General features: G+C 45.3%; 2 protein-coding genes across 3 annotated transcripts; one reads left to right on the top strand and one right to left on the bottom strand.

The window, feature by feature from the left end:
* Nucleotides 1–974: 974 nt before the first annotated feature.
* On the bottom strand, nt 975–6,472 carry COIL (coilin). Its single transcript, XM_003211560.5, has 7 exons — nt 6,190–6,472; nt 4,920–6,081; nt 4,062–4,148; nt 3,327–3,374; nt 2,649–2,724; nt 1,873–1,961; nt 975–1,444 (listed from the first exon to the last, which is right to left on the bottom strand). Exons 1-7 carry the CDS (start codon nt 6,438–6,440, stop codon nt 1,355–1,357), a joined length of 1,803 nt encoding a protein of 600 aa, XP_003211608.3. The 5' UTR covers nt 6,441–6,472; the 3' UTR covers nt 975–1,354.
* A 31-nt stretch (nt 6,473–6,503) lies between these two features.
* SCPEP1 (serine carboxypeptidase 1) lies at nt 6,504–15,895 on the top strand. 2 transcript variants are annotated; one of them, XM_085240244.1, is made up of 13 exons: nt 6,504–6,620; nt 6,978–7,114; nt 7,927–8,016; nt 8,927–9,082; nt 9,549–9,623; nt 9,829–9,901; nt 10,752–10,789; nt 10,974–11,102; nt 12,148–12,232; nt 13,012–13,125; nt 13,745–13,882; nt 14,182–14,345; nt 14,470–15,895. In XM_085240244.1, the coding sequence occupies exons 1-13, from the start codon at nt 6,566–6,568 to the stop codon at nt 14,533–14,535; spliced, it is 1,320 nt and encodes a 439-aa protein (XP_085096370.1). In that variant the 5' UTR covers nt 6,504–6,565; the 3' UTR covers nt 14,536–15,895. The 2 variants fall into 2 exon arrangements, 1 of the variants encoding a protein (XP_085096370.1); XR_014887458.1 differs by lacking the exon at nt 14,470–15,895 and having other exon boundaries at nt 13,012–13,211; nt 14,182–14,261.
* The last annotated feature ends 2,666 nt before the right edge of the window (nt 15,896–18,561 follow it).

The raw sequence follows: 18,561 nt of genomic DNA, 5'->3' as shown, positions 1-18,561 counted from the left end.
CGCCTCGAGGGCGGCGCGGCGGGTCCGCCCCGAGCTGCGCCCAGCGGGAGGGGCGGCCGGGACGGGGCGGGCACGGGACGGGGCGATGTCCCGGGGGGGAGCGATGTCCCGGGGGGGAGCGATGTCCCGGGGGGGAGCGATGTCCCGGGGGGGAGCGATCCGCGCCGGGACGGAACGAGGCCGCCCCGAGCCGCGTCCCGCCGGGGGATCGCGAGTGCGGGCGGCGGCGTCACCGGGCTGTGCCGGAGCGGTGGCTCGGAGCTGCGCAAAGGTGAATCGGAGCCGCTCCGACCGCCCCAGCGGGATGCAGCCCGGCGGGCGCTGGTGCGGGCCGTAGCGGCGAAGTAGCTGCTTGTTACTGTTACTGACACTGCTGAGTGCGGGCAGAAACCACCCAAGGTGTTTCCTCTTCTGTTTTGTTTTTCTGGGGGCTTTGCTTTTTCCTCAAGCCCACACAATGAGTCAGGAGCAAAGCACGGGTTCGCGGCTGAGTAGGGAGCCCAAAGGGCAGCGGCCGCAGCCCGGGCCGCCCGCTCTGCTCGGGGCTCGGGAGAAGCGGGGCGGACGCGGGGCTGTCCGGCACAGCAGAGCTTTCCGCGGAACGGAGGCAGCTGAACCGCACCGTGCGGCTGCTCGGGCGTTTATTGCAGCCGGGTGCAGTTTTCTTGTTTTGTTCTGAGCAAAGGCAGCGCGGACACTTCAGCACTGAAAGGGCAGAAGGGTTTGGCTACGAAGGTTTTCAGAACCCCCTCGACTTAACACGCTGGGACACCATTTTGTCTGGGATTCATTTGTATTGCACTGGTTCTAGGCACAGTTCTGTCACCAACACCGTTTACCTTCCTCTCTAAATTACGGAAGCTTAAAATCCTTAAGCCTTTCTTGATATTTTCAGGTGAACCCTGTATAGAACTGTAAGGTCTGGGTGTTTGTGTCATGTCTGCAGTAAAGGAAGACTCATGAATGTCAATATATATTTTTTTCAATGGTGGTCTTTAATTATCCTTACAGCAAGCTCTGTCTAGGAGTTACACTGCTCTAGTGAAAACAGGACATAGCAGCAGAGCTACCAACACAGCACAAGGTCATATTTTATATTTTCTATCAAACCATTCCAGTTTTGCAGCTCACAGAAGTAGAATATAAAAACTAAGATTCTATTTTAAAAAAATCAAATCTATATTAAATCTATAATAAAGCATTCTCGTATTAACACAAAACCATATCTTAAGAAAACAGTGTTTATTTTAAAACCATTTATGAAAAATAACCACCAGTGCACCTGCTGCCCTCAGAACTGGAAGGCAGCTCCTCATGAAACGAATCCACGCAAGTATTTACATGTGTTCACATCTCAGACTGCTCCGTTTTCAATGCCTGATCCGTTAATTGGAGGCTCAACAATTAATCTGGGCTCAATCAGCGAATCCCAACTTTCAGTTATCTGGAAGCAAAATACAGACAATGTTAGCACATACAAGGTGTACAGACAGGTGCAATTTCTTCTGCATCTCACTTTGTTTGGATGTGAACAGCAGCACTACAGAACAAAGGTCACAGATCATTCCTCCAATTCAGTGATCTTCATCAGCCTTGACTTGCTGATGTGCAGGTAGGAAAAGCAGAACCTCATGGATAACTGAGCCAGGAAGTTACACACACTGGTGACTTTCTAAGTCTAATTAATTGAAATAATACGCAAGAATTTATCATCTCATGATAATTCACATTCTTGTTAGAAAGGATTTTTTTTGCTTTCATTTACTTTAATGAAATGCACCACTATAAAAGGACAGGAACGAACAGTGCTGTAAAGCAGGGAAATGTGTCAGCAAAACCACTGGGCTGCCTTCAGAACAAGGCAGGCAGTACCTTTGTGTCCTGAGGAACAGCGTACTCGATCAGCTCAGCCCCATCTGCAGACTGATAAACCAGATCAAACTTCCCAGGCTCTTTAGCAACTTTTTAAAACAAAGCAAAAAAACAACTTAGTTAACTACAAACAAAAAGCAAAAGGTTTACATTTTTACCATAGTTGTAAAGCGAGGCAAGCATAGTTGGATGTATGGTATTTTTAATTTTGTTTGTTTGGTAAGATGTGGTTTTTTGTTTAGACTCCAAGCAACTGCAATAATTGAGGCTCCATTCCTTCAGGCAATCACCACAGTTGTAAGAATGTCACTCTGTACTTATCCTTTATCACAGCACAGTAACAGCACCTCACCTTCTCAGCCTTGTGGGATGAGCTCTCTCAGCATCTTTTGAATTGCAAACATATCAGCAGTGTTTAGAACTCTAACAAAATCTGATAACAATTGAATTCTACACACCAAAAGGTGGTTATCTAATAAAACCACGTGTCTGAGAACATTCATCAAAATATGCTGCCTAAATTTGAGAAAATGCTCTGATGATGACTCATTCCCACATGTATAAAGGTCAGGTGCCACACGCAGCCTTGCTGCCAGGTCACTGCATGGGCTCCTTCCACACCCAGTGGAAGACTTTTTAAGGAAAGAATGGGGACAGGAGAAGGAGGTTAAGAAAGAAGCTGAGGAGATTATATATGCTCCCAAGTGCCTCACACGGGCTGCTCCCCAGTGATGCACAAAGCAACAAGCATTTATTCAGTGTCGCAGGGTACGTACTTTGGCTTGCTGATGAGGAAAGGATCTCAAGCTCGATCTGTTTTTTATCAGCATTCCAACTGATTATTCTCCCCTCCTTCACAAGGGAACAAGAAAAGAATCAGATAGGATATACTTCAGCACTGGACAACTATTCCATGTTAAAACCACTGTGATACTCGATTACAGTTACAGGAAGTATGTGTTTGTTAATTTTTTCTCTCTGTATGTATATATTCAAAATTTGCAAACTATTACAATTAAGCAATCTGCAGTTTCTGGCATAGATAAACTCATGATCCTGTCACTGACCATGCAGTAGTTTAAATCATGACCTTTCTAGAAACCAAGTTATTTCAAGTAGGTGCTGAATTTCTTACACCAGAATCAGGAATTTGTCTTGACTTTCAAGAGCAATGCACTCAAATACAGCTACAGTTTTCTCCTTGAAGGCCTGCGTTTGTCATCTCTAAAACAATGATGATCATTAATACTCTAATACTCTTTGTTTTCTTTTTTAAGTAACTGCTACACTTTTCACATTTTCAATTAGTTTCAGGTTTTAGAGTTTTGATTTTACTGCTGCACCGGGAATAGCCTGCAGAGTGACATGAAAGATGGTATATAACCTCAAAACATTGAAGTCCTACCCCACATAATATTTTTTTCAGTGAATTAAGGAGGGAGAAAAAATAATACCTTATATGATGAAACTTCAGGACTATAGTTTTCATTTAGTTCCAAGCGCTGTTGAAAGAAACACAAATCAGTGTCAGCTTCTCCTGATCCTCTCCCCAGACACGGCTCCTTCAGCAATGGGAAGCACAGGAACCAAGGCACCCAGCTCCCAGATCCCAGTGCCTATCACAGTCTGCCAGGACTCACTGCTCTGAAGGATTCCTGTTCAGGTCAGGCTGTGAAAGGAGATCATGGAGAAGGATCCAGTCTCCTCAGCAGCAATTATTTCATTTTTCTTTACTTCTTTCAAAAAAATCATTTTATTTTGCAATGAAGTGTAGCTATTTGAATGGTAAATTTTGTAATAATACTGTAGAAACACTACAGAGAGAAATAAGAACATAGGGATGCTAACACCAAACAGTGGTGTTTTCTATTCTGTGAAAAAGTGTTAGGTTAAAAAGACAGCAAGAGAGGAGTGAATGCCTTCAGAGCTGCCTACAACGATTTGGACGGTTGGACATTCTGAACCACTCACTGAAGTTTAAAACAGATTTCTGACTAATGAACAAGCAAGTGAGATTAAAATAATTTATGGATTCCTAATTCTTGTACTTTCAAGGTAACAGTCCCAGATCCAATTCTAAAATACAAGCTTTTGGTTGGCAGGACTATGTATGGTTCCCTGCAAAACTTACAGGGCCCAAATGAAACAACACTGACCGACTGACGTTCAGAACTTCCAAAGATCTTTACCTTAAAGGCAATTCTTTCTCCCACTTGTGGTGGGGCAGCTAGAAGTGGTAGAACACTGTAGTCTCTCTTGGGGACATCCACAGCATTCTGCAAAACAAACAGCTGCTGATAAATTCACCGTCTGCAAAGAACTAAGAATAATACAGCCTGGCCACACGTGTGCTAGGTTACAAACAACTCCACAGAGATTTCTGAGTTTCCCAGGGAAGCACTCAGTGTAACCAAGTGTGTGAATCTCACCTGGGGGGGGAAGAGTTTTTAATGGTATAAGCTAAAGAATTCAGAGCAGTGCCCAGTGAGGGGAGGTCGTGCCTTGAGGTGGGCATCTTTTGGGGTGGGGGTGTGCTTTGGTATTATAACGAGTGCATAATGAGCAAAGTTCACCCAACAGACAGCATTTTGTCTAAAAATGACAGACTGGCAGCCCAGGGTAGCACAAATACAGCTTAGTACCATCAAGTTCCCATCTCAGCATTGCAATTAGAGTCAGTAACATCAGTTCTCCAGATGTTGCCCAGGGAGCTGCAGTGGAACAGAACCTGGCTGTAGTCTCTGCTCCGCCCACAGTGCCATCTGCTGGCATATCAGCTGCACTCTGCTTTGCACCCCTGTGAACAATGCTGTGCCTTCATTTCCAAGTAGCCCACAGCAATTATTCCACCAATACAATCACTGAAGTATTGTTTCATAAACGCTTCTGCAGGATATATACTGAGAACATCAGATTTACTGTTTAGATCTATCAGCCTTTACCCTTCTTACCTTTTTCAGCTTTTCTGAATTACTCTCACGCTGTACTTTATTTGTACAGTTAAAGCTGTGAGAAAAAGCTGGTCAATAACTACAGAAGTCACTCACCTGGACAGGAACAGAAGTGTTCGTCACAGCTTCGTGTAACTGCCTCTGTTTCTGGCCTTCACTGCTGTAGCTATAGAAGAAGCCAGGGCTTTCTCCTCTGCCCCGGCCCCTCACCATCCCCCGGAACCCCCGGCCCCTCGGTCCTCTCCAGAAGTTCCCCTCTCCTGCTGCACGCCCTCTCCCACGCCCCGGCCCGGCAGCCGGCCCTTGGATTCCCGCTGGTAACTGTTTGGAACCATTTGTTGCTATGGAATTACTCAGTCCAGCATTGGCTGCAGGTTTTTTAATGACGAGTGTTTCCGAATCGGAACTGTCAGACTCGGAGGAGGAGCTCCTGGCTTTGGGAGCACCACTGGGCCCAGTCTGTGCTGCTGCTGCACTGTTGGGCAGCGCCTGCTTTGCAGTACTGCCTTGTGCTGCTGCTGCTCCTTCATCCTCAGAGCTTGAATCAGAATCTGAACTGGAAGACTGCGATTTCTTAGCATTTTTACTAACTGCAGTCTTACTGCAATGTTCAGCATTAGACATTTGATTACGAGCAACAGCAGTCACTGCAGTTTGTGCTTTGTCTCTGGGAAGCGCTGTTGCTGCAGGTCTGTGGGAAGATTTACTGTGCTTTACATTTGATTCACTGCTGTCACTGTCGGACGACGCGCTGGAGGACTCCGACGTTCCCACCCTCTGCTTCCGGGCCTCTGGTGTCAGATTTTTGGAGGTGCTCTTAGCAGCCATCAGAGTAGCACTGCCATCCACCCGCCCGTGGGCCGCCTTTGCTGCAAGGAGTGCTGCCCGCTGCCCGTCCTTCGCTCCGGCTGCCGGCTGCTCCTCCCCGTGTGCCTTCTGGAGCTTTGGGGGTCTGTCAGCGCTGCCCTTCTTCCCTTCGGAAGATCTGGGAACCATCCCACTGTTTTCTTCCCTTCTCTTTCTCTTCTTGGATTTTTTCCGAGTGTCGGAAACATCCCCAGCGGTGTCCTCCCTACCAGAGGAACACTCCGGGTTACATTTACTCTTTTTCTTTTCCTTTTGGTGTCTTTCTTCTCCGCTTCTGGACATCCCTTGCGCCTTCTGCCTTCGTTTGTGCCTTTTTCTGTCATCTTTCGGTGCGCAGAAGTCATCGTCTGCCTCTTCACACCCCTCCGCCGCGATTTCCTCCAGCGTAACTCTGCACAGACCCAAACAAACGGCGCTCAGCACCACCATCCATCCATCCATCCATCCATCCATCCATCCATCAACCCACCCCCCACCCACCCCGCCCGTCCCGCCGTACCGCAGCGCGTCGTTGTCCCGCACGAGGCGGGCGCTCTCGGTGGGCGGCAGCAGCGCTCCGTCCAAGAAGAGGCTGAGGCGGGCCCGGCGGCTGAAGCCGAAACGGTGGCGGATGATGCTGAGCAGGTCGGTGACCAGGCGCGCCTGGCCGGGCTCCAGCAGCAACCAGCACAGCGCACAGCCCGGGCTGCCCGGCGGCGGGAAATCGAACTGCAGCCGCAGCCGCACCGGCGCGCCGCCGGCAGCCGCCATCTTGGGGGCAGGGGGACGGGCGGGGCGGGGCGGGGAGGGGAGGGGCGGGGGGACGGCGCGCCGCGTGGGACAAAAAGGGCGGGCGGGAGGGGCGGACCCAGAGCTGCAGGAGAGCCGCGGGCGGGATGGGCGCGCTGCGTGCTGCCGTAGGGCTGGCGCTGTTCGCTGCGCTGGCGGCAGGTACGGGCGGTTCGGGGCCGTGTCCCGGGCAGCCGCTGGAGTCCGCGGGCGCGGCGTTTCTCGTGCCCCGCCGGGAGGGCCGGGGCTGTGCGGGGCGATCCCTGCGGCCTCGGCGGGGCGTTGCGGGGCCGTACCGCAGCACAGCGCTGCCGCCCCGCGCTTCGTTCCCCGCCGCTCTTCGTTCGTTGCCGATAACTCAGCCGTGGCTGTTGCTGCGGCTGTAACTGCAGGCGTAATTCGGGGTAATTTTTTAATTGAAGCGCTTCTAATTATCACACCCAAGTCTGAAACGCGACGTTCCGGGGGTATTCGGTGGGCCGCCCGTTGCTCCCCCGCTGACGGCCGCTCTGCCCGCAGGTGCGGCTCTGCAGCCCCCCCGGGAGCTGTGGGGGTACGTGCAGGTCCGCAGCAAGGCGCACATCTTCTGGTGGCTGTACTACGCCGACAGCCGCACCGCGGGATTCGCCGAACTGCCGCTCATCCTCTGGCTGCAGGTGAGCACAGCGCGGTGCTGCGCTGCCGGCCGTCCCGTCCCAGCCCTTAAGAGAGCGCTCGGGTTGGTGGGGAGGAATGCTGGTGGCTGAAGGCGCGTCGCGGCTCTCGATGACCCCTCCCGGTCAAATCGCAGAAGCAGATGCTGCCGGGAGCTGCGATGCCGCAGCGATGCTCTGTGCCGTGCTGTATCGCGGCTTGGAGGCTCCGCAGTGCCTGCAGCCCGAGCGGTGCTGTGGGAGGGGGGAAAAGCGATCAGAAATCCGAGGTGAGTTCTGCAAGGGAGCGACCGAGAGAGGCTGATTGTCACCGTGATTGGTCCCATGCAGTCACAACTGGTAACGAACATCAGTGTGTGCTCTGCATTCACCTCCAGAACTACGTTTCAGAAAAGAACACTAGATGTGGCCACTTGGTGACTTGGACCTTTCCCTTTTGTGTTATTAAAGAGTAAAATGTGCGTGCTGTACGTGCTGGTTAAAAAAAGCAAACACTTAATGACTCTCAAACTTCTGTATTTTGGCTAATTTTTGTACTTGGGATTTAGGGAATAAGGGTAAAAGTTCTCCAACAGCACCCAGCGTGCAGCTCATCAGATGCTTTCATATGTGGGCGGTTACTTCTCTGATCAGAAGCCTTATGCGTGTAGTGGAAGACAATGAGGAACAGAGCCCTCCTTGCAAGTTGCTGAGGAGTGCAAAGGGCACTTTGGACTTCCTGTGTGATGTGCTTACTGTGTTGTTTTGTTCTGCTCCTGTCTCCCACATCTGTGGCGTGCTGCCTTCTAACTCAGTTATTTGCTCTTTCCCTTTAGGGAGGTCCGGGATCTTCAGGCTGTGGATTTGGGAACTTTGAAGAGATTGGTCCATTAGACAAGGAACTGAAACCAAGAAATACAACCTGGGTATAGCTGAGAGTTCAGCTTCTAATTATTGATTGCAGAACTTATTGCTTGTGTAAGCAGGTGGTTGCTAGGTTAAAATGCACACAGAATGGTTTTCATTTAAAATTCAATAGAACTATGGTGCTTTATCTTAAAATAGTCAGACTAATAACAATGGCTTATATTAATAGCCTTGTTAAGAACTGAAGAGTAGGCCTGTTAGTTTGTTTTGATGCAATATGTAGGCCTCCATGAATGTGTGTTGGGGAAAACAGAGTGAGTGGGGAAGTTCTAGGAAAATGTTACTTCTGATCATAGCTTTGTTGCTTATAGTCTTGAGGGCTTTTCTAGGTGGCTGGCAAGATATAAGCAGTGGCTGGTAATTACAGCCCTCATATGACCTTCAAGGGAAACCAGCTGTAATTACAGCTGCCTCTGGAAGTAGAGGTTTATTCATTGAGCTGTGAGCAACTAAGAGTCTTAACTATTTAACTATTAGTATTAACTATTTGGGAGGTCCGTGGTTCACATGGCTGAGCTGCCCTTGGATGGTTAGGAGTTCTGGGTGCCTTTCCTGTTGCACGCTGGGCAAATGGAAAGACATTGCATTGTATCTTTTTTTTTTTTTTAAATAAACCTCATTGCTTTGAGCAATCCTAGCTATCTCTGTGGTGATCCCTTGATTTCTGTTTGTGCACTTGTAACTCTACAGCTTAGCACCATCTGATAGCTTTTGCTGCATTCTGGCAGACAGAAGGCCCACCTGTACCCTTCTGTGTTGGACTTCTACCAGTTTTTTCCAGCTTCTTTCAGGGTTGGGGATGCAGTGGCTGTTAGATCTTTGTGCCATCAAAACTGAAGTTTGTACTGGTGCTCTGCTAGTAACTGTTAGCTAAACTAATGTTTCACAGAAAACTTTCTGCTTGTGCAGTTGCAGGCAGCCAGTATCTTGTTTGTGGACAATCCTGTGGGCACTGGATTCAGCTATGTAGATGACTGCAGCTTGTTTGCCAAAAACCTAACCACAGTAGTATCTGATATGATGGTTTTTCTTAATGAATTCTTCACACACAGAACAGAATTTCAGGTAGGTGATTTGAATTACTGGTTACAATCCTATTTTTCTTTGCAATTGAACCAATCTCAAAAAGAATTGGTGAGCAGCCTTCCAGGTGAGGCAGGTAGCGTGCAGGGGAAGTACTGCAGGTATAACCACTGCCTCATATTTTCTGCAGTTCAGATGTGGCATCATGCATTGCTGGTTTCGGCACCAGTTAGATAATCAGAAGGCTTTTGTCTGTGTTACTGTCTGTTGTGATCTGAGAACCACATAGAGCCTTGGCTGTTCCTAGTTCCAAAATACTGAAGGGCCCATTTCAGAACTTGCCTTAGTAATTACACCAGGATGTTACGGCATCTGAGAATCAAAAATCCCCAGGTTTTGGTAGTGAAAGGTGGGGAGCCTACCCCTGGGTCCTGTGGGATGTGGGAGATAGCTGGGGGTGCGCTCTGTCCTCCATCTGACAGGTTCATTGTGTGCTTTCTCTCACCAGAGCGTCCCATTCTACATATTTTCTGAATCTTACGGAGGTAAAATGGCTGCTGGCATTGCTTTAGAGCTGCATAACGTAAGTAGTTTGAGGATGTAGTTCACTTTAGTAGGTGATGTTCTACGAGTACTTGTGTTTCATGGAGCGTGCTGTCTCTGCTGCCTGAGTCAGACCAATAACTGATTGGTTTTGTGTCGTTTGGTTTTTTTTCTGTGTAAAGAAAACTGGTTCTAAGGTCCCAGCTAAAAGCAGGCTTGTTTTTGTTCTTCCTCTTATCACCAAGGCTGTACAAAAAGGAAGCATAAAGTGCAATTTTGCTGGGGTCGCTCTTGGAGACTCATGGATTTCTCCACTGGGTATGTTTAAAATTCTCAGACTGTCATTGATTTTTACTTTTTATTTTTTTAGATTATTTAATGGATATCTACTGGGGAAAAAAAAAAAGCCAGCCTTGCCTTAAGCAAATGCCATCTCCAGTGAGTCTGGTATATCAAATCACTGAAAATGCTTCAATATGTCAAGCAGTGATTGAAGTGTCTGCCTTTGGAACATATTTGAATCTTGAGCAATCTGAGAGCCAACTCAGTGAGAAGCAGCATAGCTGTATTTGAAGTGGAGTGTAGTGAAAAGTTTGGGCAAACCTCTCCAGCCACTCTGGTGATTTGCATTTAAAGTGATGCCACCAAATGGTTCACAAGGTTGCAACTGAAGTTTTCTCACTATTTTCACAAGGAGACCTTGTGCTGGGGATCTGATGTCCTGGCTGACCTGAAGAAGACAGTGTGTGTGTCTGGTGAAGGACAAAACTTTTTTTTTTCCCCCTCAATAGTATTTGCTAATAGATCAGTTCAGGCTGTGCCTGTTTCTTTGAGAGTTCTCTCCCCGTAATGCATCAATGTGTTACAGTTCTAGGTGAGAACACTTCAAGAAGCTTTTTTTTTTTTTAAATAAATTTCAGTGACCAATGTTTAGGAGGTTTATGGCATTTAAGTAATTCTATTGGCTCTCAAGATTTGTAAAGAACTTACTCTGTGCTTTGCAAGCTTCTGGCAAAATAAGCTGGTTGTACCTTTTTACTGAACAATTCTTGTACTTTTTTGTCACAACCATTTTTGCTACAGAAAATTAAAAGTAAAAGGAAATCCTGTGGCAAAAAACTTAATGTTTGGAATCTATTCTGTTGTTTTTCATTTTATTATTTTTTAGATTCTGTGCTGTCCTGGGGACCCTACCTTTATAGCACTGTGAGTACCTTCTTAAACTATTGGCCTTCTCCTGAGAACTTGTACTGCTATGTAGTATAAATGGAGGTTGATTTTTTTTTTTTGACATTAACTTTTGGTATGAAATTTCTAATGTATGAAGCCTGTTACTGAGAAATGAATGTGGAACTATCAATAAAGCTGTCCTCACGTGTTTGTCTTCCAGTCTCTCCTTGATGATCAGGGTCTAGCAGAGGTGACTGCTGTTGCTAAAGAAATAATGGATGCAATAAATAAAAATGAGTATGGACTGGCCACTGAGCTCTGGAGTAAGGCTGAAGGTATCATTGAAGAGGTGAGATCTTTGAGCAGCATTAATAAGAAATCAGTGTTTGGGGGAGCATACAGCTTCAGGTTTTTCTTTCAATGAGCCCTGAGCTGGTGTGCATCCTCTAACATCCTGCCCAGTCATTTTCACCTGTTTGTGCTTTATGATGTTGATGTAAAAGAATTGTTTGTTGTGTACCACTGTGATTGCAAGAGTTAGTGGGAAGCAACCCATGTGAGCCTTAGTGTGGTTTAGTACAAGTAAAATTCTGACTTCCTCAAACTGAAAGACTCATCTGGAGCTGCTTTGTTTCCTCTCTGGTAATGTTCACATAGTTGGTGTCACTTCTTGCTCTTTAGCAGGAACTTGTGGTTCCCGTTTTGTCTTTCTCTTCAAGCCTGCTTGTTTTTCCATTCCAGCTGAGATACCAACATAAGGGTGCAGGTACTTCTTCCTGTAGTGTGACTCTTGTGTGCTGATTCAGTACCAGTGCCTCTCATCTTCTATGACTCAACACTTAAAGGAGAGCTAGCTCTGCAAAACTTGAGTAACTTCTCTGCTGGCAACATTAACTGCACTTGTCCTATGGATGCAGTGTGCTGTCTGCATGAGAGCTGCCATTCGATGATTCTTAGATTTTTCTAGATGTCATCAATTCCAGAAGAGGGGTGAAGGTGACAGCTGTCTGTACACTGTTCTAGAGGAGGCATTTGGGGGTGTTCAAGGGTTGTAGGTTGGGTGGATGTTGAGCAAGAGGCAGCATTGGGCTAGACTGGATCTAGCAGAACCGCATTTGAAAGCATCATCTGGTGTTGCAGCTGTCTCTGTCGTGAGTAATAACAATCTGCAGTCACACTTACAGGCTTCCTGTAGTTTCACACCCTTTTCAGAGAAGAGCACAAACCACTTAGTCTTGAGAAAGCTCTTTATAAAGTGTAGAACTGTTTCTCTATGAATACCTTCCTGATCTGTAGAAAAGTTTAGGACTTTCTAGCCTCTCCATTTTGGAAGGGAGTCTGTTTACAAAAACTTCCAGCTATGAGGAACAGTGCTAAACATCTTATCTTTTCAGAACACAGACAATGTGAACTTCTATAACATTATGACTAAGGAAGTTCCAGAAATGAAAGCAAATGAACAAGAAAATTTTCATCTTGGTAAGTCATATTTAAGTAGTTGAACTTCTGAGGCTCTGTTTGCATTCCCGTACCATCAGTTCTGATCATAGGAACAGCCTTGGGTCAGCACATCCTTAAAATGGACCTTTGGATCCAAAGGATATTGGGAGTCTCTTGAGAAGAACTTGATTGCTCTTGAGTAAATAGGGGTTGCTCCACACTCCTATTAATCCCTCTATAGATTACACCTCCACCTATACATTCTGCACAATTACTCCAAGGAAGTAGTTAGTGTCATAAAGCTGTGTCACAATGACCTAAGTTACATCCTCTGTATTTCTTTTGCTTGTCTTCAAGCTCGGACCCAAAAATGTCCCATCTATATCAATAGTCTGAGTCTAGTTCCATGGTGCTTATGCATCTAAAAAAATGCCTAGTTTCTTTCAAGCACTTTTGTGGGGGGGGAGGGAATAGCACAACTGACTCCCAGAAGTAAAACATTACAGCACAAAAACAATTGTTTTGAGATGTATCTGTGCCAAGTGGCTGAAGCAGAAGCTTCTCCAGGAGAAGTGCTGTGAGAGCCAGAAGTGAAAATGGATGTTTGGGCTCTTCCCATATTATCTCTTAACTTAAATGAATTAACTTAAATGAAGGTTGGCATCAGGGATTTATAGTAAAAAATCTACAAACTGTTCTCTGTGGTGGTGCATTTTTCACTAGAAGAATTTAGCTGTGACAGTAGCACTGAAAATTGTTATTTATACAGGATGGCTGTCTTAAATGTGCAACTAATCCAAGTGTTTTGTCTCTTTCAGTTAGGCTTTACCAACGTCACGTGAAAATTATGCATAAGAACAACCTAAGTGAATTGATGAATGGACCTATCAGAAAGAAACTAAAAGTTATTCCTGACTGTGTAAAATGGGGAGGTACTTTCCTGTCTGCTAGTGTGGATCTAATGAGTGTATTATGGCCTTCCACTATATTGCAGTCTGAAGGGAGATATTTTATTGTAGTAAGCAGTCACATTAAATTTTCATTATCCTACATCCTAAAAAGAGAACTTATTTTCGCAGATGAAAATGTAACAGAGCAGGCCAGTGGTAGGCACTTCTGCTTCTACTGCTTTTATCTGTCATTAGCCAAGCAGCTAAAAGTACAGGGGCCAAAGAAGATCCTCAACTGATTTATGTCCTTGCAGTCTTACGGAGAGAATTTGTCAGTCTTTCTCTGCCAGAGTGCTGGTGTTGTGCAGGATGGTGTGAAGGGGAGGGTATAAAGCAGACAGGAAGGTTTAAAAGGACCAATGCCAGCACCCTATGTGTGTGATAAGAGCCAGAAGCAACAGTGCTGTGTGAGCTCTGGTGTGAGCGTGGCTGCTTTCTGGTTTTGTTAGCTCCTCTAACCGGCTGGCTGATACTTCGTGTGAAGCCTTGCTCTTACACAGCCATGAACTGTATTTTGAGACCCCTGTCCAGTTGCTTCTGTCCCAGCTTGGGAGTGACATCTTCCATCAGGTAAAATCTGTCTCCTTTCTGGTTCCATCAGGTCAGTCCACAAAAGTCTTTGAGAACATGGCTGAGGATTTCATGAGACCTGTTATTGACATTGTTGATCAGCTCCTAGCAGCCAATGTCAGCATCACAGTTTATAATGGGCAGCTGGATCTCATTGTTGACACCATGGGTAAGAGGCTTTTTGTCTGGGGCTGAGAGCAGAACAGGTAATGAGTAGAATGTGCAGTCACTGATAACATTGGTAGCTAGATCTCTCTTCTGCAGATCTCCTTTGTAACTGGCAATGCAGTTATAAATGAGCAGCTCTTAATGTCTTGTTAACGCCCCTGTGAGAGAGAGAGTTCTCTCTCTGTTGTGGTGTTTGTATTTGTACTAAACTATTTGCAGCCTTAGTAGCTTTTCTAGGCATAGCAACACTTCTTTTAGAATCTGAGCATGTAGAAATCTAAATTCTTTTCTACCTAACAGGCCAGGAGGCATGGATCCGAAAACTGAAATGGCCCGGCTTGAAGGAGTTCAGCCAGCAGAGGTGGAAGGCGCTTTATGTGTCTCCAGAATCCACTGATACAGCTGCTTTCTACAAGGCCTATGAGAACTTTGCTTTCTTCTGGATACTTAAGGCTGGGCACATGGTAAATAATATACCTACTGGGGTAGGTAGGGTGCATCATTACCGACAAGAAAACTTGAACATGCATATGTTCTTGCTGTTTTCTGTACAGCAGCTGCTTACTGTGTGCTTCATCTTCATGCTAGGTACCATCTGATCAAGGAGAGATGGCCCTGAAAATGGCCAGGATGGTGATCCAACAGAAGCACTAGAGAAGGGGAGGCCAGCTGGTATGGCCTCCTGCTGAGTGGCAGTGTTCTTGTGGAATGCGAGTTTGAGAACAAAGAAGCTGCAGGAGGAACAACTGGTATTTGGACACAGCCTCTCTGATCTTCCTGATGTTGTGTGAAAGCATTTATGAAAAGGCATATTTCTCCTTGAATAAGCTTTTGCTTTTGAATTTCTAAGATGTGATTTGCTTGATATTTTTCTTAATGACTCTTCCAAGATAATTCCTGTGTCATAAATAACTAGCTGTAAGCCTCTGCCTTTGTCTTGGAAGGATTTCGTGCTTTTGTAAAAAAGATGTTCAAACAAACAAGATGGGGACGACAGCAAGACTAAACTGGACTTTTGTCCTGATAGATTAGCTGCTTGTTCCTCTCTAAGAGCAAACCTGCTTTATGAGGTTTTGGAGTATTTCCTTTCCTTGTCCTTGGGCCTTTGTCCTTGAGTTACCTGGCTGGATTAGAAGCTGCAAATTTGAAGATGCCAGGACAGAAGACCTGCACAAGAGGTTCTACAGTCCATCTCAGTGAGATGAGATACTTGAATTAGGATCCACAGTTACTCAGGCTTTCTCACAGCCTCCCTCCAGGGGAGGACTTAATCTCTTTCATCTGCCTGTTTCTTCATTTTCATTCACTTTTTAATGACCTAAATTTTGTCTTTAGCCTTAACACATGAAGCACATCCAGCAGCAATTCCTGCTTTCCTTTATGCCAAAGAAGGAGCCCTGCTAATACCCTCTTCTTGTGCAGAAGAGAATCCTTATGAACTAAAGCCTCCTACAAGCTTCTGAGCATAGGCTGGAGAGTGGAAAGCAGAATGTTATTGAAACAATAGTAGCATAATACTGGAAGTCAATAGCAGTATCTTAAACAAGGATTTACAAAAAGCCAGTATTTGTACTACTTTTTCTAGATCTCTTAAATCTTGTAGATACTTCCTCTTCTTGGAAGCAACACTTCATATAGACAGAATACTGTCAAAAGGAGACTTGATCAGACATCATTTGACTTCTGCTGTGGAGTATAAGGTGACTGTTCTTTATCACTGTCTGGTAAGAAGCATAACAGCTCATTCCAGCTGTCAGAATACCAAATGAATAGCAACCAGCCAATTCCTCCTGCAACTGAAACTATCATATGATGTCTGATATCATTGGCTTAGCAAAGACTGAGGCATAATGATATGTAAACACACATGCAGTCTCCCAGCAGATGGAGTATTGGCACCTACTAATTGCTTTCCTTCTTGTTCTGTGCTTGAACTGTGTTCATGAGAACTTCAGCAATGCAAATCCAGACTTTTCAAACATTTATCTTAATAAATACAAGAGGTTCAATGTAATTTCTCTCTTGAGCATTGTACTGACTTTGCTGCTTGAAAATCTCTTCTGTTTTGGCTTTTCAGTGTAAAGCCTCTGCAAGTGGGAACAGATGCAGTCATACTTGGAGGGAAGTATAACATGGCTGTTATACACAGTGAGAATGTGCTGGGTCTGCAGTCTCTCCCTTCCTCAGGATGTGTTCCTTAAGAGCATGAAGAGCCACCTGGAATTGCTAAGCAGGATCAAATTGGCAATTATTTCTGCTCTGTTTCTGGGTGAACGTTAGATGAATGTAAGAGGATGGTTCTAGAGGTGTGTAAATCTACACATCAGCATTTGTGGAATACTTCAAAATAACACCAAGCAAGCGTGTTTGTGTTGGTCTGTAGTCCTGAATCCTGCTATAACACAATACTTGGTGTTATGCCTAAACAGCCAGCACTACAGGGCTTGGTAGAGGGAAAGAACTGAGAAAATGTTATCTCCAAATTACAGCATTTACTGCTATTATGCTTTTTTTCTACATAATAGGAGATTCATTCACATTGCCTCCAGCTTCAGCTCTTTGAGTGCCATGAGATACCTGTTTCTTGCCCCAATTTTCTTAATTTCTGTAGGTTTTTCCACTGTCAAAGAGAAGGGGGGGTGGGAGATGGTTTCAAGAAGACTGGTGATTTGTTGGTTTTAGGGGCTGTGCCAAACATAAGCATGTTGGCTGCTGGAGACAGGCTCTTAAATGTGGCCATTTAAGTGCAAACAACAAATAAGCAGCAGTCCTTTAATATCAGGAAAGTTTAGTTCCATCTAGTTTGCCAAAGGCTCTGTAACTGGTGCCTTAACCAGTGTGTGCTGGTGTCCTACAATTGCAACACACAATACTGGAAAGATGCACCTTTGGTCTGGCTCTTATAGCTCTTCTGTGCAAGAGTCTGAGACTGTTATGAACAAATGAATATGGGAGACAGCAGGAGATGTGTCACTTGTGACCATGGCTGTGCAGGGGCAATATCTGTAATGATCTGGCATGAGAGTTTTGCTGGAGGAAGAGTGAATCACTTACGCTTCTCCTAAAGGGAATTTGGTACATAATGCTCATTGACTTCATGTCTGAAGTGTGAGGCTTAAGGGGGTGAACATGCAGATACGTGCTGAGCTGTCTCTTTGAGAAGATGAACGTTTTGAAATGTTGCAACGTCTGCTTATCTCATGATTCAAAGCTGCAGCAAAAGAACATCTGTGTACCGAGACAAGATGGGGATCTTGGAGCAGCTCTTCATTGTCACGTTATGTCTGTTACCCTGTAAACATTCTGCTGTATGGCAGCACAATTTGTGTGTGTCACTTCTGAACTCTGGGGTATGCTCATGTTTTTCCAGAAGAGATTCAGGAAAGAAATAACAATTTATCTGACTGGCAGGCAGTGGCAAAGGAATCGTAATAATTTGAGTAGTGTGGTTCACCCTCGTGAGGTTCCTTTTGAGCACTTTTTTTTTTTTTTTTTTTGTGGGGCTTTGGCTTGTTTTTGTAGTTGCTATATAATAGTTTTTGTACTGAGAAGAGCAGCTTACCTGTAGCATCCTGGTTGCTGTTTGGAGTGGGGAGGTTCTTTATTTCTTACTGTGGCTGATGATTGAGGTAGGAGGAAACTATGTTGGATAGATCTGCAGGTGTGGAGATATGCCAGATGAATGGTTTGATGCTGTGCTTGTCAACCTATTCCACTTTACAGACTGCCCACTTAAAATACTTCAAGAAAAGCAAATCGCCCTTAAAAGTTCCATGTATTGGCTGTTAATTTTCAGTAGTCTGATAATCAGGTGAGGTAGTTCAGTAGCTAGCATTATTAGAGCATTTACAATGTTGGTGTGCCAGTGCTCTAAACCAGATGGGAATATTAAGAGGCCAGTAAGGGACCTCAGAATTTCCAGCTTTGGGCTGAAATAGTCTTCAGGACATGCTGCAAAGCATGCTAGGATTCCTCCCATCCCTCCCCGGCCCACTAAAAGTAACTGGAAGGCAAAAATTATACTTTAGCTGAAGCTAGTTCGTATCTGTGAGTTTATCTGTTCTCTCCCTCAGTTTTTACCCTCAGTATCAATACCAAAATGCAAAATTCCTAGGTAGCTACAAGGATAAATGGGGCTGTATTGGTTTCTTAAATGCTGTGAATCATCTAAGTGTAACAAACAGCTGGAATAATTGCATCTGCAGCCTGTAGATTTGATAATGCCTGCTTCAATCATTTTTTGAAGGTAATTAGCTTAACCAGGCTGCTTCTAGAAGCTTTTCTGCTTTTCTCATTGTTTTGCTGTTCCTAAAAATGTCTTTTTCAGGACTGTTTCTCTATGAGCAAACTGCCTGCAGGCTCTCACTGGAATGGTCAGACTGCTCTCACCATTAACCCAACAGCCAATTTGGTCCAGTGATGGCCACAGCAGTGACAGTGTTGTGCCTGCATTGTCTTACAGAAATATTTCTGTTCTGTCCTTTATCTCTTATTAGTCAGCTGGGCTGGACTCAGCTCCCACAATCTGTTTTGAGATGCGAGTAATTGCTGTTTGCCTTTAGCATCGCTATGGTAGAGCATGTTCTAATTTTATTATTCTGACCCAGATCTTGTTGCTAAATGCAGCAGTGAATGGGAATTGCACTTGTTCAGCTATAATAAAATCACAGGTGGAATGTA

This window comes from Meleagris gallopavo, chromosome 20 (assembly GCF_905368555.1).
Source record: "Meleagris gallopavo chromosome 20, MGAL_WU_HG_1.1, whole genome shotgun sequence".
Taxonomy (NCBI): domain Eukaryota; kingdom Metazoa; phylum Chordata; class Aves; order Galliformes; family Phasianidae; genus Meleagris; species Meleagris gallopavo.
Note: the sequence above shows the minus strand (reverse complement) of the source record. Positions and strands in the feature narration are given on the sequence as shown.

Excerpts from the sequence above, each read along its gene's own strand:
- SCPEP1 (XM_085240244.1), top strand. The coding sequence starts at position 6,566 with ATGGGCGCGCTGCGTGCTGCCGTAGGGCTGGCGCTGTTCGCTGCGCTG. Across the intron at positions 9,624-9,828 it reads TTGCTTTAGAGCTGCATAAC|GCTGTACAAAAAGGAAGCAT; the intron begins GTAAGTAGTTTG and ends CTTATCACCAAG. Across the intron at positions 10,790-10,973 it reads GACCCTACCTTTATAGCACT|TCTCTCCTTGATGATCAGGG; the intron begins GTGAGTACCTTC and ends TTTGTCTTCCAG.
- COIL (XM_003211560.5), bottom strand. The coding sequence starts at position 6,440 with ATGGCGGCTGCCGGCGGCGCGCCGGTGCGGCTGCGGCTGCAGTTCGAT. Across the intron at positions 2,725-3,326 it reads CTGAAGTTTCATCATATAAG|GAGGGGAGAATAATCAGTTG; the intron begins GTATTATTTTTT and ends TCCCTTGTGAAG. Across the intron at positions 1,445-1,872 it reads CTGTTCCTCAGGACACAAAG|ATAACTGAAAGTTGGGATTC; the intron begins GTACTGCCTGCC and ends TTTTGCTTCCAG.